This window comes from Myiozetetes cayanensis, unplaced genomic scaffold (genome assembly GCF_022539395.1).
Source record: "Myiozetetes cayanensis isolate MyiCay16 unplaced genomic scaffold, myiCay2020 scf3, whole genome shotgun sequence".
NCBI lineage: Eukaryota > Metazoa > Chordata > Aves > Passeriformes > Tyrannidae > Myiozetetes > Myiozetetes cayanensis.
This window is the reverse complement of record NW_026087521.1, coordinates 21,775,206-21,794,184: the sequence shown is the minus strand read 5'-3', so window position 1 is coordinate 21,794,184 and position 18,979 is coordinate 21,775,206. Positions and strand designations below refer to the sequence as shown.

The 18,979-nt window shown below is 43.2% G+C and overlaps 1 protein-coding gene across 1 annotated transcript; it reads left to right on the top strand.

Moving 5' to 3' along the window:
• Positions 1–220: 220 nt before the first annotated feature.
• Positions 221–6,555, top strand: LMOD2 (leiomodin 2). The gene is made up of 3 exons (XM_050324377.1): positions 221–596; positions 4,477–5,811; positions 6,133–6,555. Exons 1-3 carry the CDS (start codon positions 324–326, stop codon positions 6,157–6,159), a joined length of 1,635 nt encoding a protein of 544 aa, XP_050180334.1. The 5' UTR covers positions 221–323; the 3' UTR covers positions 6,160–6,555.
• Positions 6,556–18,979: the final 12,424 nt, after the last annotated feature.

Below are 18,979 nucleotides of genomic sequence, written 5' to 3'. Positions count from 1 at the left end.
GGCTGGTATTCTCCCACTGGCTGCCTGCTCTAAATATGGCCATGGCCAGTGTGTCAATAATCCCCCTCTTTAAGGGACCTGCAAACACTAGTGTTGGGACATTCTTGCTGTTCAGATGTCCAGCTGACGTCTGATGCTTAAAACAGAGCATGCTTTCATCCCTTCATGCATTGTCGTAAGCCCCTGATGATTACTCTTAAAAGGGTGCCTCTGCTATGCAGGGAAACAGTTGCTGACCACACGAGACACAGCTTGCTCGCTTGCTTCAGCCTTCTTGAATGCCTGGTCACTTCAGCTTTGTACCAGCCTGACCAAGCAGGACCATGTCTACCTTTGGCTACAGAAGAGAGCTCAGTAAATATGAAGACATTGATGAAGATGAGCTCCTCGCTTCTCTCACTGAAGAGGAGCTGAAGGAGCTGGAGCGGGAGCTGGAGGACATAGAGCCTGACCGTAACCTTCCAGTGGGGCAACGGCAGAAAAGCCTGACGGAGAAAACACCGACAGGGACTTTCAGCAGGGAAGCGCTGATGGCCTATTGGGAGAGGGAGACCAAAAAACTCTTAGAAAAAGAGAGGTTGGGTGCATGTGACAAGGTAAGATGCCAAGGCATTTGCTATTTCCTATAAATATTTGGGGTTATTCTTCACTGGCATGATCTCACTGACTGATTTAATTTCCTTTCAGTCTCTTGTAGCATTTTTAAGAACATTGTTAGCCAGGCTTCTGTGTCTGCTAGAGCTCTGTGTATTAGCTCAGAGAGCTTTTGCTCTTGCAGGAGGTACCTTAAATGCTCCATTCAGAACAGAAGAAAGTGCCATAGAAACTATCATCAGTGATTAAAATAGGAAAAAAATTAAAGGGCATGTTAAAAATTATTGATAGATAGAAATGTGGGCTTTTGGAAAGCATTTGATTTTTAAAAAAAACCACAGAAAGTACCTTTTACTTTTCTTAAAAAACAATTAGTACTGGCTGCTCAGAAGCATGTCAGGAAGATAATTTTGAATACACGTTATGTCAGAAGTTTAGTAAGCAGATACCAGGCTTTGTGCTCACTGGAACGAAGCTGTGTTGCAGTCAGCAGCTTGTGTTGCTTTGTCCGTGCTGAGGAGCCTTGGCACAGCTTGGGAGTCTTCTGGCAACTGTTGTCAGAGGGTTACATTATTTAAAAAGTGGCCTGGGGTAGAGTGATCAGCTGAATCATTTAACTGTATTCCCAAAAAAAACAGCCAATAGTGTTTGTTAGGCAACTCATCCCCCAAAATAAAAAAGTTAATAAAAGCCAGTCCCTGAACTTGAAAGGAACATTACAGCTGGGCAGGAGTGAAGGGCTCAGTCTTGGCAAGCAATGAGCACTCTGTCTCAGCTGATGTCCCTGTTGGCACCCCCAGGTCCTTGCTAGAAGTACTTCTGAGACTGAGCTCAGTCAAAAATCAACTTCTGTTTTCACAATGGCTCGATGGGGGGACATGGCAATTTTTAAGTGCTGCTTCATACCAAGCTCTGACTCTGTTTGTAGGGACATGTTTTCTTATGTTTAAATAGAAAATAATGCAAGAAAGGAAAAGTAAGTAAAACTGGACTCAGAACCTCTAACAGCCTTGATTCAGAAATTTGGTTCATTTGCAAAAAAATAATTGCAATCTATACATTAGCTAAAATATCCTTCTAGAGAAATGTCAGATGGATTAAAATACCCTGCAATATCCAGGATGTTTTTACATATGTTTTCTCCTGCTTGTGAACAGTGGTATGATGTCTTTGCAGGCAAGTGCACAGACCAGTAGCTGTCATCAGACCATTAGTATCAGCTTGCAGTCGTTGACTTCACTCCCTGTTTGTCAAGTCCTAGGGAGGCAATGGCAAGATTAATGTTTATTTCCAGCTGAGCCTGGAACTCGAAACCTGGGCAGTTCTAAAAAACTTTCTGAACAGGTCTAGTTCTGTGTCTTATATAATGCCAGGATCTTTCTTCCCCTCCCCCCATCCCCCATGTTTATACAGCATTAATGATAGGTTATGGCTAAACCTTAAAGTGCTGACAAAAGCATCTATACTTTTTGATCTAAGAAGAAGCTTCCTAAATGCATCCTTAAAAAAGAAAATGTTGACATGCTGAAGGCAGTAAAAAAGCTCCTCGAAAGCCATTTTCTTCTTGCTTTCAGCTGTCTGGAAGTTAGACACCTTTATCTAAGATGGTTATTTGTGTTCCTTCTATAGTTAGTGGTGAGAGATCAGCTGCTCCAGAAGGCAAACAAGCTGCAGATAGCCTTTTAGGGGGAATAACTTGTCCTCCAGAGATATTTACCTCTGCATTGACTACCTTAGTCCTAAATTTTCATGAAATTACTGCTACAATGTAAGGTGAAGCCCTGCAGGCTGCCTCCAGCAGTCCTGTACTGGAGTGCTGCCACAGTAATAGAGCACATCTCTATGGATCTGCAAAGAGAATAGTAATCAATTTTAAAATTATTATGTGGATTGCTGTGACACCAAGCAATGTATGTGACAGGAAACTAAACTCCCCCTCTGGCCCCAGAAATGCCAGTCAAAAAAAGCCCAAAAACCCAAACCCAAGTATTTTTTTTTAATTAATCTAGCGACATCAAACATATTAGCAGTGCATTTAGAGGCACCACCTTCTGCTCATCTGCAGCTGTGTTGAAGACTGTAGTATATATTCATAGAGAGAGAGCAGCAAAGCTGTGAAGATAAATTCCTGGATACATGGTGTTTTCAGGTTTTAAAACTCTTCACATATATAGAAGCTACAGATATAAATCTTAGTCCCAATAATAAACCTATAGGTATATTAGGTATAGGTATAGAACAGTATCTCTCAATCTCTCCGCATAGGGGCCTTCCTGGACATGATCCACAGGAGAAGCAATGGGGCTGGATCCTGCAAGACCTCTATGTGCAGGTCCATGTGATGGGACCCTGCAAGCCCCCCAGGTGCTGAATGATCAGGAACATCAGGCAGGAACAGCTCAATGTCCTGTTTCATTACGAGTCACCGCTCTGCAAACATTACAATTAGCATCTGTTTTGCATGTGTCCCAACACAGAATTCTGCTTAAGATTGTGAAACAGTACAGTGCAATCTGTCACTACTGTTATTTTAACCTTTCCCTGTGTTTTCAGAGCTAGATAATTAAGCAAACCTAAAACTACACAGGTTGTCTAAAAGTAGGCTGTCCTGTTAGTTTTTTCCAGAAACACAATTGCTGTGTCTCTGCAGAGTTTATTTACTTTGGAAAATACCCTCTAGTATTTTACAAAGACTGAAAAAAACCCACTGAACCTCATGAATGTTGCTGACCTAATGCATACAGAACGATTATATTTCATCCAAAATTTTATGAACATTTACAGTGGTAAATAAAAAGGCATAAGCCATGGCTTGTCCAGTAGGCAAAATATGATGTGGGAGATATTTTGGGACAAAAGGTTGGTTGTAGACTGTGGCACATAGATCAGTCACGGCCCACAGATCCCTGCAGCGCTACTAGAGTCTTCCAGGTGGAGACTGGAGCTTTCCTGGGACAAAGACTTTCTCCTGCTCCAGTGCAGAGAATTCTCTTTTGCCACCATAACTGCTAATGGCACCAGGCAGAGCTTTAAGGCACAGTTCCAAATTTGCCTTCCTGGTACTCACCAAACACACTAAAATAACCTTATGTTTCAGAAAAAAAATGCATTTACTCTGTAGACAATGAATTATAATGATTTATAGTATGGCAGCTGACCTGCAACAGCTGCCGGTGAGCACAGACTGAGCTCTTGGTAAACATGAAGAAATTTGGGGGTTCTTCATGTGTTACCTTGCATTCCGTGTTTCCTGTGGAAATGCACCTGAATCCTTTCTTCACAAATAATTTCTAAGTTCATGCAGTGCATCCAGAGTCTTCTTTACATGACTCCTGTAATTCTGTACTGTGTTGCATGCTGGTATACATGCTTGCACATGCAGACACTATTTCTATGTTAAATCATGGCAATCTTTAACATTTTTAGATGTACTAACATATGCAAGGGAGCCTGAGCATTGACACAGATGTCTAATCCTCATGAAATGAAGAAGCTTGTTGCTCATGTTCATTCTGAAATTGTTGTCTTCTGTTTCTGCTGGCAAGGGTACAAATTATATCCCCTTGCAGACATGCCAACACAGAAAACGTGGAGTATGTCCTTGTTGTAATATCTTGTATCAGGTTTTCTCCTGGCAAAATCACTGACATTGGTAAAATGGTTGCAATTTATGCTGAACATTTTCTACAGAATGTGAAAGAAGTAATGTTAAAAAGGTGTTAGGTGCTGCAGCATTTTTGTTCTTCTAACAGAAAATCTCTGGGCATTTATTTTTAGGTTTCAATATTAACATATAATTTAAATATAGTTGTTTTTATGCTAAAAGTCAGTAGCTATATTATTTCAGTCATGTTTAACACCCACACCTACATTCCTGTTCAGGATTCTGAACAAGAAGAAGACAATTCAGAAGAGCTGCAAGAAGAATGTTTCACAGAAAGCAATAGCGAAGTGTCTGAGGAGGCATATACTGAAGAGGATGATGAAGAAGAAGATGATGAGAAGGAAGATGAAGATGAGAGTGATGATGAGAATGAGGAAGAGCAAAATGCTGCAGGTGGTGAAAGACCTGAGAACGGCAGGATTTCTGACCACATCAGACGCAAAAAGTGTAATGGCTCAAAAGACAGTGAAAACTTACTCAATGGCCATGATGGAAAAGACAATGATAGTCAGAGCTTAAAAAGCAGTGCCATTCACCCTTGTGGAAATCCAACAGTTATTGAGGATGCTTTGGAAAAAGTTAGGAGCAATGACCCTGACACTACAGAGGTCAATCTGAACAACATTGAAAACATCACTTCACAGATGCTTATACAGTTTTCCCAAGCCCTGAGGGACAACACAGTGGTTAAGTCATTCAGCTTGGCTAACACCCATGCTGATGACAACGTGGCAATAGCTATTGCTGGTATGTTAAAGGTAAATCAGCATATAACTAGTCTGAATATCGAGTCAAATTTTATCACAGGCAAAGGCGTGCTGGCCATCATGAGAGCTCTGCAGAATAACAAGGTTCTAACAGAACTGCGGTTCCACAATCAAAGGCACATCATGGGCAGCCAGGTGGAAATGGACATAGTTAAGCTGTTGAAAGAGAACACCACTCTGGTCAAGCTGGGCTACCACTTTGACCTTGCTGGCCCAAGAATGAGCATGACAAGTATCCTGACAAGAAATATGGATAAACAAAGGCAAAAGCGTATGCAGGAGCAGCGGCAACAAGAGTCAGGCAGTGATGGAGCCACCAATCCAAAGGCCAAAGTCTTGCAGAAGGGGACACCTCGGTCCTCACCTTATGTGTCACCTAGGAGCTCACCATGGTCTTCTCCAAAGCTCCCTAAGAAAGCACCTCCAGTGAAAAGTCAACCTCCAGCTCCTGCACCTCCCCCTCCCCCACCACCCCCACCCCCACCTCCTCCTCCCCCAGTTATTCCAGAGAAGAAGGCACCAACCAGGAACATAGCTGAAGTCATCAAACAGCAAGAAAGTGCAAAAAAAGATTTACATAATGGACAGAAAAAGAAAAAAGGCAAAAAAAGCAGAAAACACGAGAACAATATATTGAAAGAAATTAAAGATTCTCTAAAATCAGTCTCAGACAGAAAATCAGAGGAAGGTTCACGACCCTCCACCCGTCCATCCACCCCACAAAGATCTCTCCATGACAACCTTATGGAAGCAATCCGGGCAAGCAGCCTAAAGCAATTAAGGCGGGTAAGTAAGAGATCCTATTTCAGTAACTGATTGTGGCCCAAAAATAGCACAGGCTCAGTTAATTTTAGTACATATATTTAATAAATGAAAATTCTTAGAAATGTGAGCATAATAAAGTAGTTGGGAGGAGGTTTCCCCCTGATTAGGCTCTTCTCAGCACACTGATTTCTCTCCAACTGTGAAAGTGGGGTACTTTCCCAGGTTCTCTCTTGGGAGATGGTGGATAGCACAGGGCTCTTGGGAGTGTATGTCTGGTAGGAATGTTGCCATCCAGCTTGTACAGCAAATGTAGTGAACACCCTTCCCACCTCTGTTTCATAGGTGGAGGTACCAGAAGCCCTTCGGTGAAAGCCTGGATGACAGAAGAAGCAGAACCCTGCAGTGACTGAGGGGAGGCTTCTTGTCCTTTCATTGGTGGTAACATAGACTGTCTAGCAAGCTGCTTCCAAAGTACACTCTTAGATTCAAGCCATTTCCCTTTTATTTCAAAGAAATAAAACCGCTAAAAACAAAATAATGCTTTAAGGATCCATTTGCCTTGTAATCTGTAAATATGGAAATTATTTTCTTTTTTATTTAACGAGATTTCTATTGAGAAATTGCTGCTTATTTAGATATTCTTGTCAATATCTGATTGCACATCACTTGGCAAGTTCTTCACACTGAGATGTAATAGTTTAACAGTCTGTGGTTTCTTCTGGTTTTTCCATGAATTTACAATAAATGTGGTTTGAAGCTTTCAAGTCCTTTATTTCTGTGAGTGAAAACCCACCAGACATTTGCACCAAGTTCATGAACATTCAGGAAGTCTCCTGGGAAAGAACCTGAGACCTTCCTCAGCTGCACCTGAGCCTGTGTGGAGGATAGTACCTGAGTCCATATATTAGTGCAATTCATTATTGACATAGGAAAAAGTGGTTCATAAGGCTATGTACAACTAAAACTAAGATATGGGCTGTGTCGAGTCACTGGTGTTGCATACCACGTCCCAAACCTTGGTCTAAGAGAAGCAGTGGTAGATGAATAGATACGTAGTTCATGTTGACTTATAGGTTAAATATTAATGTTGATATTTTACGGGTGCAGCAGAATTATTCAACTGAGATCCATTCAGTACACGTGCTGTATTTAGGCAGAACTAACCCCAGTTCAGATATCCAGTCAGACAGAGAAACTTGAAAAGCAGTCTGCCATTCAGGTGGAAAAAGGCTTTCCTATGGTATCAGTTGAACAACAAGCAGGGTGTGAACTGTCAATATGATACAGTGGAAGCAGAGCCAACATCACTGGGAGATGCATGGCTGGAGGTATCACATCACAGGCAATGGCATGAATAGCCCTTCTTCATGTAGCACTAGACATCTCCCTTGGTCAGATTAGTTATGGTTCTGGGTGCTTCAGCTAGTGTGAAGGTAGTGATAACATGAAGAAAACTGAGTAGTAGCCAAAATGTTGAAAGGCGAGAGAAGAGATATCTTCAGAAGCACTACTAAGTATTAATTAGTTTGTTCATTGCAACTATAAATAACAGAATTATTATTTCTTTTATATAATACCACATCAAAGAAAACTAATTACTAAGTTACTCAACACTGCAGAGGCACTGACAAAACACAGGTAAGCTTCTTCCTAGAAATATTGATTAGACAGATTTCCCCAGACATAGGAAAAAATTACTGGAGGGAAATGAAGCATAATGGAAAGGGGATCCTTTAGTGCATTGTCAGGAATGTTACTGTCATAGCAAGAAAATGGTGAAAATACCTTTTTGCATTTGTATTTATTGACTAGAACATAACAAAAGCAAAATATAACTAACTGAAACACTTTCCAACTTTTTTTTTTTTTGCCTCAGGATCACAACAACTCATGAGTATTTCTAGACCCAGTGTCACAGGAAATATGGTACGTACAATTAGTCTTTAGCTGCCTTTATAGTTGCATAGGCTTCCATAGCATAAAAATCAACCTATGATCAGTTTGCCATGACCAAATGGAAGCTGGGGCTTGGGATTTTCTGAGGATGGAAGCAATACTGGAATGCAGATCACAGTCAGGAGTAGACCTCTGGCCCCAGACCTTGCCTCCAGAAACTTTGTGAAGGATGAGAAACATCCTGGATATTTAATCAAATGGCAAAAGCAGCTAAGCAAGGGAAAATAAAAGACAGGGAGGGAACACAGGAAAAGGAAAATGGAGAGGATTTGGTGGGACACAAGAAAATGTTTTTAAAAAACCAAATTGTACTTTTAACAAAGAGGGAGAGTGAGAAGTGAGGAAATTACCTGTATGGGAGGTGAAAAATTATACAGAAAAAGAAGATGATAAAGAAGAAAATGAATACTGAAAAGTGACTGATGAGAGAAGAGAAGAATGTGGAAGAAGAAAAAAACCTAGAAAAAAGGAGAAGGGAAGGTAGGATTCATCTTTCAGGTTGGTAAGTGCTGTTGAGTCTTACTCTTTTGCAGAATGGGAGGGTGATGGGCAGAGTCCTTAAGAAAATTTGGCCAGAACTCCTGACTCCTGAGGAGGCTGTGAAGTGGCCATCAGCCCTCTCAGGTGTGAGCCCTACTCTGACGTATTGTAAGGTAATGGAGCTGGTGGCCATATGTGGTTACTGATGCTGCTGGGGCACAGTTGCTCACGAAGTGAGTGCCATGATCTAGTAATCACAGTGGGGTTGGATCAAGGGTTGGACTTGATGATCTCGGAGGTCTCTTCCAACCCAGTTAATTCTATGATTCTATGATTCTATGAAGGGTCAGTCCTGTGCCTTAGCCAATGTTTGATCTGGGCAATTACCTTCTGCCTACATACATTTCACAGTGGTTTCACTTGGAAGCAATTCAAACCATGGCTCCTATTTGCAGAGCCACAAGGCAGAACCCCCCAGAACACCTCATTAAGGTTTTTATGACCCACTGAAGGGAAAGCCAGTCCCCTTCTCTCCTCAGATGGGTGTCAGCCCTGCTGCTGAGCCCCCTCGTGATTGTGTTTAAGGAACAGTCTCTTTTCCATTCAAACAAGCAAGCAAGCACCGTATGAACAAGCAGACAAACCCCACTCCAGGACATACTGTGCCTCCATATTCCAATAGGAATATGGTTTAGCAGGAGCCAGGAGGTGCCAAGATGAGTTCCTGCCTTGGGAACAAACACCCTGCAACTGTGCATTGCCCTTGGGGCCCAGGTCCTGCCTGTAAGCTCAGTTCAGTTTCTGTATCCTTCCATTCAGTCATACGGAGACAAATGATCTCCTTTGGAGGCCTGATTAGCTCTTGTTTGACCTGTAGGGATGCTGTCCCTGGGTCAGTTCCTGCACAGCCAGTGCTATGCCCCCATCAGAATTGTACTCAGGAGCCCCAGGATGCAGGTATTTTCCTCATTTGGACTCATAAGGCTCCACCAGTTTTTGGCCATCCATTTTCTCTCAAAGATCAGTCAGAGAAACAAACAAACCAAAATCTGTCATCAATGCTGTGTAAAATGGAACAAGTGGAACCCTGTGTCCCTCACTACAAGAAGGACATTGAGGTGCTGGAGCATGTCCAAAGAAGGACAACACAGCTGGTGGAAAGTCTGGAGCACAAGTTCTCTTAGGAATGGCTGAGGGAGCTGGGGTTGTTTAGCCTGCAGAGAAGGAGGCAGAGTGGAGACCTTATTGATCTCTACAACTCCCTGACAGAAGGCTGCAGCCAGGTGGGGATGGTCTCTTCTCCCAGGTAACAAGTGACAAGACAAGAGGAAATGGCCTCAAGTTGCAGTAGGGAAGGAAAGAAAACCTTCTTCACCAAAAGGGTGGTCAAGCATTGGAATAGACTGCCCAGGGAAGTGGCAGAGTCACCATCCCTGGAAGTGTTCAAAAAATGTGTAGATGTGGTGCTTAGAGACGTGGTTTAGAGGTGGATCTGGCAGTGCTGGGTTAAGGGTTAGACTCAGTGATCTTAGAGGCCTTTTCCAACCTTAATGATTCTGTGATTCCATAAAAGAGCTGACCTACCAGAGCCTGACTGCTACCTGTAATTCCAGTATGTGGCCCTTTAATTCATGCCTCATCACCTAGGGAAGTGTCTGAGTATATAGAAAGAAAAGGAGCTTATGAAAGTCCAAGAAATTGTATGTCCACATCTTCTGGAAGTTTCCTGCCTCCTGCTGAGTCCCCTGTTGATGTTCTGTATAGTGACCCACTTTGCTGGGATTTAGCTGAGGGCAGAGGTGCTGGTCTGACTGCCCTGCAGATGTGCTTCCTTCCCTCCAAACAGGGCAGGCGGCCCTGGAGGCTCCTGCCAGGTGAAGCCACATTCATTTCTGGAGGCCGAGTCTGTGCTGCACACATGGGGGGAGCCAGAAGAGCTGGTCCAGGACAGTCCCTGCGTGGTTTGGTGGGAGAATGTATGTCCTGGGAAGCTGCAGGCAGAAGGGAGCAGGAAGGTATGGCCAAGGCCTCTCCCTTGCCCACATGTTAGGACAACGCAGTTACAACTCTTGCAGAAGAGAGCAGAAGCTCTGAGTATTCCAGACTTCCACATCACCGCTCATATGTTTTCCTCCATCAGGTCTATGGAAGTAATGATTAAGGCAGAGCAGACCCACAGCCCAAACAGAGAGGACTTGTCTGTAGGTTGTTTGAGAGTGGCATATAACTACCATGAGTTAACCATGAAGGGGGGATTTGCAATGCTGGGATGTAAGGGGAGAGGTAGCTCCAAACACTATTCTTGGGTGCAGGCCCAAGTGAAACAGCACCTGGAAGAGTGTGTATAATTCCAGTAACTGACAGCCAGGAAAAATTGTTTTGAATTGGAAGAGGGACAGAAAATGGCTAGGATAATTGGGGAATTGGAGAGGCTGTCCTGTGAGAGAGATGAGAACAGGTGGTGGGATCAGTCTAGCCAAACAAAGGCTCAAAGGATTTCAGCTCATGTCTATAAATAGAGCAAAGGGGAAAGAGCTACAGGACACAGATAGCAGTAAGGAAAAAAAAAAAAAAAAGGCAGAAACTGTGCATGACTGAGTTTTAATCAGAAATTAGAAGACAAGGCTTAGCTCTTAGAGTAAGAAGGTTCTTGGAGCAGACTTCCCATTAAAAAGGAATGGGCAAATTCATAAATGCATTGTTAAAGAATGCAAGAAGCTTATGAAAAAGATAGTATGGTGTGGTGCTTTCAGCAGCAGAATCCTGAAACCGGTAACACAGAAGCTCTGCCATTATTAAATTAATGTTCTTAGATGTGATAACTCCACAGGATCTGCAACCATCCAAATCAAGTGGGTGACTGGTGCGGGTTAGCTACAGTGGGGATCTCCCAGCATGCACTGACAGTTTCCCCCAGGTCCACACTGCTCCCTGCCTTGCCAGGGCTGTCCTGCGAGAGCAGGATGGGTTGAAGGTCTGTTGCAAATTTGGATCTGCTGCGTGGATGCAACTTTGTGCTGAAACTCGAAGGTGAAGGAGTGAACTGCAGCTCATATGCGGCAGTAAGCAGGTTGCTTTCTTTCTGTGTAGACAGTGGAAAAATAAGACAACTGTCACACACTGGCTGTGGGGTAGCTGGTGCAGTATCAGACCCAGATGTAACTGTTCTGTGTGAAAAGGTTGGATCAGTCCAAAAGAAAAATGGAGGTATGAAAAAAAAAAAAATCTGTCCTTGTTGAAAGCAAAGCTGTTGCCTGTCTGCCGGGTGTATTTATTTCTATCTCTATTCTTTGACTATTTTCAGGTTCAAATGAATATGAATTTCATAAAGCCTTGAATTACTGAATTGTTTTCTACAGAACTATAACACAAGGGATGTACTGCTTAATTTCTTATGCCTCTACTTTGCCTTTTAGAGATCACTACTGATCTATCTCACAGTAGTGCAAGGCTATGTTAACATGCACTCAAATGTGCTCCAAGATCCTCAAACATCAAGGACTATTGGATGCATTATTACTATTTTTATTTTTTACAAACAGGAATGCTTTGACTAGATGAATATTAGGTAATATCATGATTGTCACTGTATTTCTAAGTGGAAAGAGAAGCACAGCCCATGATCCAGTGTAGGAAATTTTGTAAATGCAGATGAGGCAAGCCTCAGGATGGGAATCCCAAGGCTGACTCAGCTGTGAAACAATATCATTGAAAGGGAGACATGCCATTTCTGTAATTTTGTCACCTAAGAAACAAGCATTTGAAGAACTGAAAGGACAATCAGAAGTGCTTATGCACCCTGTTGAGGATAAATTGGGTCTGATTTCCAGGACTGGCCTAGGAGACATTTCACCAGACTAACCAAGTATAGCCTCTGTGCATGAGACTATTTTCCTTGTGTAGGAGGTACTTAAATTCCATAGGTAAGAAATAATTCCTTCTGTACTCTGTTATGCCTTTCTGCTGAGAGCATTAGGTCAATCCACTAATGAAGGAATATGTATTTCCTCGGCTTTTCTTTCCAGTTTTTTTTCTGAGAAACATTTGGAGCTATAGCTAATTAACATAGTCATGAATGTTCTTGAAGGCTGTCAATGAGCTACAGTTAAAGCAGTAAATTTTGCAGACACCTGAAGGAAGTGTTTATGTGTACACAGAGAGGGGTCACCCCTGTCGCTCAGTCTCAGCTTACTGCTCTCTAAATCTGCAACACATGCGTGTGTTGCTGTGTTTCACAAACAAGTTGGAAGGCAACAGTGCTCAGGTTTCATGTGCTCTTGAACACTTCTGCCAAATGCCAGCTCTTTGTTTTCCCATGCCCCAAGCATGCCCTGACCGTGTCAGGTCAGCCTCAGTTGTGAAGGGTGGGCAGGTACAGGCAAACTCTGCCTGCACTGCGAGCAGAAAGACACGAGCCAGCACCAGCCCAGAAAGTGTATGACTGCACAGGAAGCTCTCAGACAGGGTAAATATTTCTGCTTTTCATCCCAGTTTAGCACGGGTTTGGGTGTGTCACTAGCCCTTGTTGCACAACTTATGTCATCCCATGCTAGGATTAACTTCTGTCTAGCCAGTCACGAGCTAAACTTTGCAGTCTCTGCTATAGTTTAAAGTGACCAAAAATAGTTTGAGAACTGATCACTCCAAAGATCCCAAGAGCTGGATTTTAGGTGCAGCTCTAGGACAATTTTGCAGCTTTGGATGAGCACTGCTGTGGTCCCAATTGCCCCTTCATGTCTGCCTGTCCATGCCTTGCCTGCCTCCTCTCTCACATGAAATCTACAGTCAGTCACTTCAGGGCAGGAAACCAGCACACCAAAAAAGAAAAGAAAAACAACCAATAAAAGGGAAGATTCTTCTGGTTTGCATCCCTAGACCTCTTACTGCAGGTTTCAGAGCTGTGTTGCTGGTGGGAACCTCTGGCCAGGAAGAGAGCGGGGACAGCATGAGGCAGCACGGATTTAGCTTGATTTAAATTATTCTGGATTGGTACCCGAAGATCTTTCTGACAACAGAACCACAGATGTTGATATTGATAGCCCAGCACAGCTGAGCAGCCTGCAAAACCCCACCATGCCACTGGCTCCCACTCTCAAATTCCCACTGCAAAGAATCCTACAGGTCACATGGAGAACTAAGCTCACAGCTGGGTGTCAGACAATCCTGAGCTCTAATCCTGCTCTGCCAGCTCCATGCTATGAGACACCCTGTTACGGGATGTCTCATCAAGGGCACTGAGCAAGTTTTGTCAGCTTCCTATCTCTGTAGAGCATAAAAATTAGTTATAGAAAGCTCCTCTTATTTAGTGCTCTGTCACCTTCTCATTTGAAAAGTAAGACCATTACTTTTCCTAACAACCGTGCTGGATGTGGAGGACCATTCATGCTGGATTCTCATCATCTGGCTACCTCAGAGTGGCAATGCATGGCTTTATCTGTGGATGACTGCACAGCAGGTCACTATTACAACATACTGTATTTCATTCTAATACCTAATTAAATACAGGGTGAGCAGACCTGTTCAGTGCTGAGGGCACTGGGACCTCTGACAGTCATCCATTGGAGAGCTAATAGGGCCCTCAGCTCCTTGTCGACGTTAGCTGGCTGTGATCCCTCGAATTCCATGATTAATTCTGAAGCAGTCAGCTATCCCCCCTGCAGTGTGCTGCTCTGCAGTTCCCCAGATACATTCCCCACCAGGGGAGACATGGTGGTGAGTAACAGGGAACATGGGGTCCTTATCACATTTGGGGATCTGCAAGATTGATCTCCCATTTGCTTGCTCTGCCTGTTGGTTTTCTGATACTATCTCATAGTTATGTTGACACCAGCAGTGCCACCTGCCATAAGCTGGGTGATGGGTGCAGAGGTTCTTTCAACAGAGATGGGTCAATTACTCACTTTCAGGGTGGAATTTCTGTGTCTCCAGTGCTTCTGTTGTGTTGGGACTCCCATGCCTGAGATGGCTCGAAACAAAGACCCAAACTTCACTCTGTCATATTTCAATGAACATGCTTTCCAAATCAGCCTCTTTCCAAGCTGATAAATATTTAACCCCCCCTCCAAATGGTGCAGTGGTCTCAACAGATTTTCAATTTGACTCCAGTTTTCTTTAGAGGTTATTTTCTTCCCTAAAATTCAAGGTTAATGTGTCTCTCTTGGGCAGACTCATTTGCTTTTCATTAAGAAGTCTGGAGAGTTCATTATTTCTGGGGCAAATGGAGAAACAGTTCAGTTCTTCAACAAGCCATGGGATGGAAAACCTCTGTAGAGCCATTCAGTTCTGTTGCTAGGGCTGGGAGAGCTGCAATGATCTGTGAAAAGAATGATCCAAATGTGTCCACCTTGTTCCAGTCTTTGTTAGCAAAAGATGCTGCCTGCTGCTCTGAGGTCACGGGAGGTCTCCAGGGCCATTACTGGCATTTAAAAGCAAGCAGTGGCCTTAAGTATCATACTAAAAGCAGCGCATCTGTTTTAGTTCACATCAGCTGGGAATGACTGAAGGCAGATCAGGAGTTAGTTTTTAAGTGAAGTTAGGGATTTAGTCCGGAAATGCTGTTGAAGCTGTAGCTCTCCTCTGATCTCCTGCCTCTTACACCAGATATATTACAATCCTTCAAAATGCAAACGCTGAGCTAATCAGTGCAGGCACAATTTCCTTTACAGTACCTATATGGCTGCTTTTGAGAAGGACCTACACTGCAGTGCAGAGGGGAAGGCTGCATTAAAATATATAGGGAAGTAAAGATGCTACACCCCATCTACCTTGTAGTGAGTCCAGAGGAGGGCCACCAAGTTGATTAGAGGGATGGAACACTTCTCCTATGAGAAAAGGCTAAGAGAATTGGGATTGTTCAGCCTGGAAAAGAGAAGGCTTTGGGGTGACCTAATTGCAGCCTTCTGGTACCTGAAGGGAGCCTACAAGAAGGTTGGAAAGGGAGAATTGACTTTAAACTGAAAGAGAGGAGGTTTAGATTAGATATTAGGAAGGGATTCTTTACTGTGAGGGTGGTAAGGCACTGGAACAGGTTGTCCAGAGAAGCTCTGGATGCTCCATCCCTGGAAGTGTTTAAGGCCAGGTTGGATGGGACTCTGAGCAACCTCCTAGTGGAAGGTGTCTCTGTCCATGGCAGAGGGGCTGGGATTAGATGATTTTTAATGTTCCTTCCAACTTAGGCCATTCTATGAGTATGTGATTCCATTTGCCTTTCCACCAAGCGGTGTGTGAGGATCACTTGCTGTGAGGCAGAAGTGAGCACCATGCTGTCAGTGATCAGACTTCTCGCTTGAAGGGCTTTTTCACCAGCTTGGCCTCCACGCTGCACAGCACCAAGAAAAGCATAACTATGATCTGGTTTTCTTTTTTTCTTTCCATATCTCTTCCCATTCCTCCAACTAACTACTTTCAAAATTATGGAAGAAGCATGTTCCATCACTTCCATTTTCTCTTCCCTTCATTTGAGTGTTTTGCATAGAAGAGGCTTGCTTTTTTCTGTGTTTGCTTTGAGACATTTATTTGTTTAGTAACTCTCAGAGGCATAATCAGTATGATCCAGGTGTTATCATCTTGGGCTCAGGAGGCTCTCATCAGTGTCAATCCTTTCCTCACAGGTGTCTCTCTGCTGGGGTCCACATTGGTATGTCAAAAGACACCCTGCAACCTTTTCTTTCTCCTTTAATCCTCATCTGGCATTGCTCAGGTAATGGGAGATTTAAGTACAGGAGGTGAGGAAAACCCAAGCCTAACCCATGAAGACAGTCTAAATCAAAGCTTTATCAAGGTAGTTTCTCCTTCCCACTGGTTCTGAACCAAAACAAAGAACAAGACATCTTTTCATCTTATGTTTCACTACTGATGAAGAATGTACTCTTCTTGAAGACAATGCACAGGTTTTTAAATCCCTCAAAGTGTTTCAGGTAAAGGGTCCTGTCCTGGTGGTTGTGATATCAAGCCCCTCAGGATCTGAGCCCCTCAGGATTTGAGCCCCTCAAGATTTGAGTAAAATTTTGCTTCTTTTTTTTGTTGTTTTTAATCAGTAACTATAGCTGGACAGTTACGATTTAGCAATTGCATTACGAATAATGTAGGCTTGGCTAATCTTTTCCTTTAAGGAAATGGGAAAACAACACCAAGATGAATGGGCAGTCTGGGTGACAGTCACCAGGAGTGAAGTCAGCAGGACTGAGCACTAACTGGGGGAAAGGTAATTCTGACAGTGGGAGATTGTGACCACTGACTCATTGACCTCCTACTCAAAACGGACCCCAGACACAGAGGGAAGAACTGCACACGTGGCCTATTTAGCATGAGGAGCAAGAGATAGAACTAGCAAATAGGGGGTTGAGTAGTTAATGGAAAAGTTATGTCATCTATAACCAATGAATGCTGGTGCCTTTATTAAAATGTATAAATAGTGTCAAGTTTGATGATGGAGAGCTTTTTGTGGGTTACCAGCTGGCTCCCTACTTTGCACAAACTAGAATAAAAAATAGAAACACCTGGCCTCGGTGTGTGAATTAGTGCTGCACACTGGGTAACAAGCCCATATTCGGGACAGCAGTTGGAAATGTGATCAACATAAAAGAGAGATTTCTTTGGTATACAAAGATAAAACCGATACTTCCACTATGAATCCAAATAAATGTTATTCAGCATTAATTTCTCAAAAGCAAAAAATCCAGAAAGTATTTTTAATATAGATTTGCTGCTGTTCTATATTCTAAAATTCTTTTTTTAATGGATTATAGGAAAGAAGTTACATAATCACCTGCACTACATATAAAATATGTAATTGCAACTTGAAGGAGAAAATAGGTTTGTTCTGGTATTACAAATTCTCTACCAGAAAAACTTCATATAGTGCAGCATGCAGAATCAGCCTCTGCTCAGCCAAACAATGACCCCCGTCTTGGCAGTTTGCAAGAATCACCAAAACTGTAATAAGAATTTGTAGATCTCTTGATATAACCTTGTACAAACTGGTATCTTTCTGTGTAATGGGGCACTGCCTCAGAGAGCCTAACAAATCCCTTCTGAACTCTGTAATTCCATCTTTGTTTCTGCTCTCTGATTTCTGCCAAACCCTCACGTGCCCCAGAGAGAGAAGGGGGCTTTGATTGTACATACTGTGCAGATTGTTTCAGATGTTCCCATCTGCAGTGTAACCTTATATTTTGTATATCAGCTACGTGCTTCTCTGAGCTAGAATATGCTTCTGAGTAAACAGTGATGAAATGCAGAAACAACCTCATGGCCCATGTCCCCAGCAGGTAGCTGTGGTACACGAGAGCTGCTCAGTGATCATTACGAAAACTAATCCTATAGGGACTCACTCTATTCCTATGGATGAAGTATCACACTGATCAAACACATACTCTTCTCCAGGACTGAGACTATTGCTAGTGAAGTACCCTTATACTGCTGCACTTGCTGCTGCAGAGCTCCCCTCCCATGTTTCCCCTCCCAGCAGCATAGGCACGCATGCAGAGAACAGCCAATATTTAAGCTGAGTGAAAAAATTTGGGGTTAGTACATCTATGAGCTTCTGCTCAGCAAGACCTTAAGAATTTGGGTAGGGCAGAAACATTTTGCCAGTTTCAATCAAATTAGCAACAAAAAGAACAAAGGTTTTGTTTCTTTTTTCCTTTAATGAAACAAAATAGATACTGCTAAATAAGCACCCAACTGTCTTTATAGCAATAAAACAGGAGGACAGATTTAAAGCACTACACTTGCCCTTGTGTTTCTTGGAAGACCTGTCTCTCTCTAAGCTAACAGTGCAGCAGTTTTTTTAGGTAAGCATGGATCACATTGTTCAGATGAAACAACTGACACATTTTTGGCCTGTGGTTGGAGTATTTCTCAAGTGCAAATAGTAAAAGAAGAAATTTATTACAGGAAAGTAAATCAATCTAATTTCAGCCACATCCAATCACAATTTCTCCTCATGTCCCATGATGATCCAAGAAGCTGGGGAATATAGACTGTGACTGTCATCCGGCAGCAAAAATATTATCACACGCTTCAAAGATATTGGCTGCCTTTCCTCTAACAAACTCAGAGCTCTAATGTGCACTCTGATGAAAACAGGATGGCCCCTTTCAAACTGAGATGATAGAGACAGATGAGGCAGTAAGACGAAACCAGCAGGAGCCAGCACGCACAGAGCTGCAGTAAATCCAAGCCATAAACAGAATGCCTCCTGTACTCAAAACCTTCCAAGGCCCCTACGCTTTCTGGAAGTGTGGCAGCAGCACTGCTGCGCCTTCGGCCTTGCAGACCTACAAGGCATCAGAGAAGCAGCAATTTCAGCAATGTTATAATGACTTACACCCGTGAAACAAATGTTCTTTACATGTTCAGGGAGGAATGTGTGACCCCCCGTGGGCAGCTGGCGAGGCGGCCGCTACCCCCAACAGGCCATTTGATAGGGCCGCCCACACGTGGCTGCTGCCCCTCGTCCCAGCACTGCTGCAGTGACCAGCACTGGGGCTCGGAGAGGACTCCCTGTTCAGGATCAGTTAAGCTTCTGACAACATCAATCACAGTGAAGTGCTCCCAAAGGGCACTGTCGTGAGAAGCTATGCTGCAGACCTGGGGATTAGGAACTACTCGGTAGGTCCCAAAACTCATGTCTTTCACATAGTGTATTAAAATATTTTTAGTTTATTAAAACTAAGCCCATGGGGAACTAAATGCTGTGCCTGGGTTTCCAGAGTTCTGATCACATAGGAGATATTAAATCCAAAAGCAC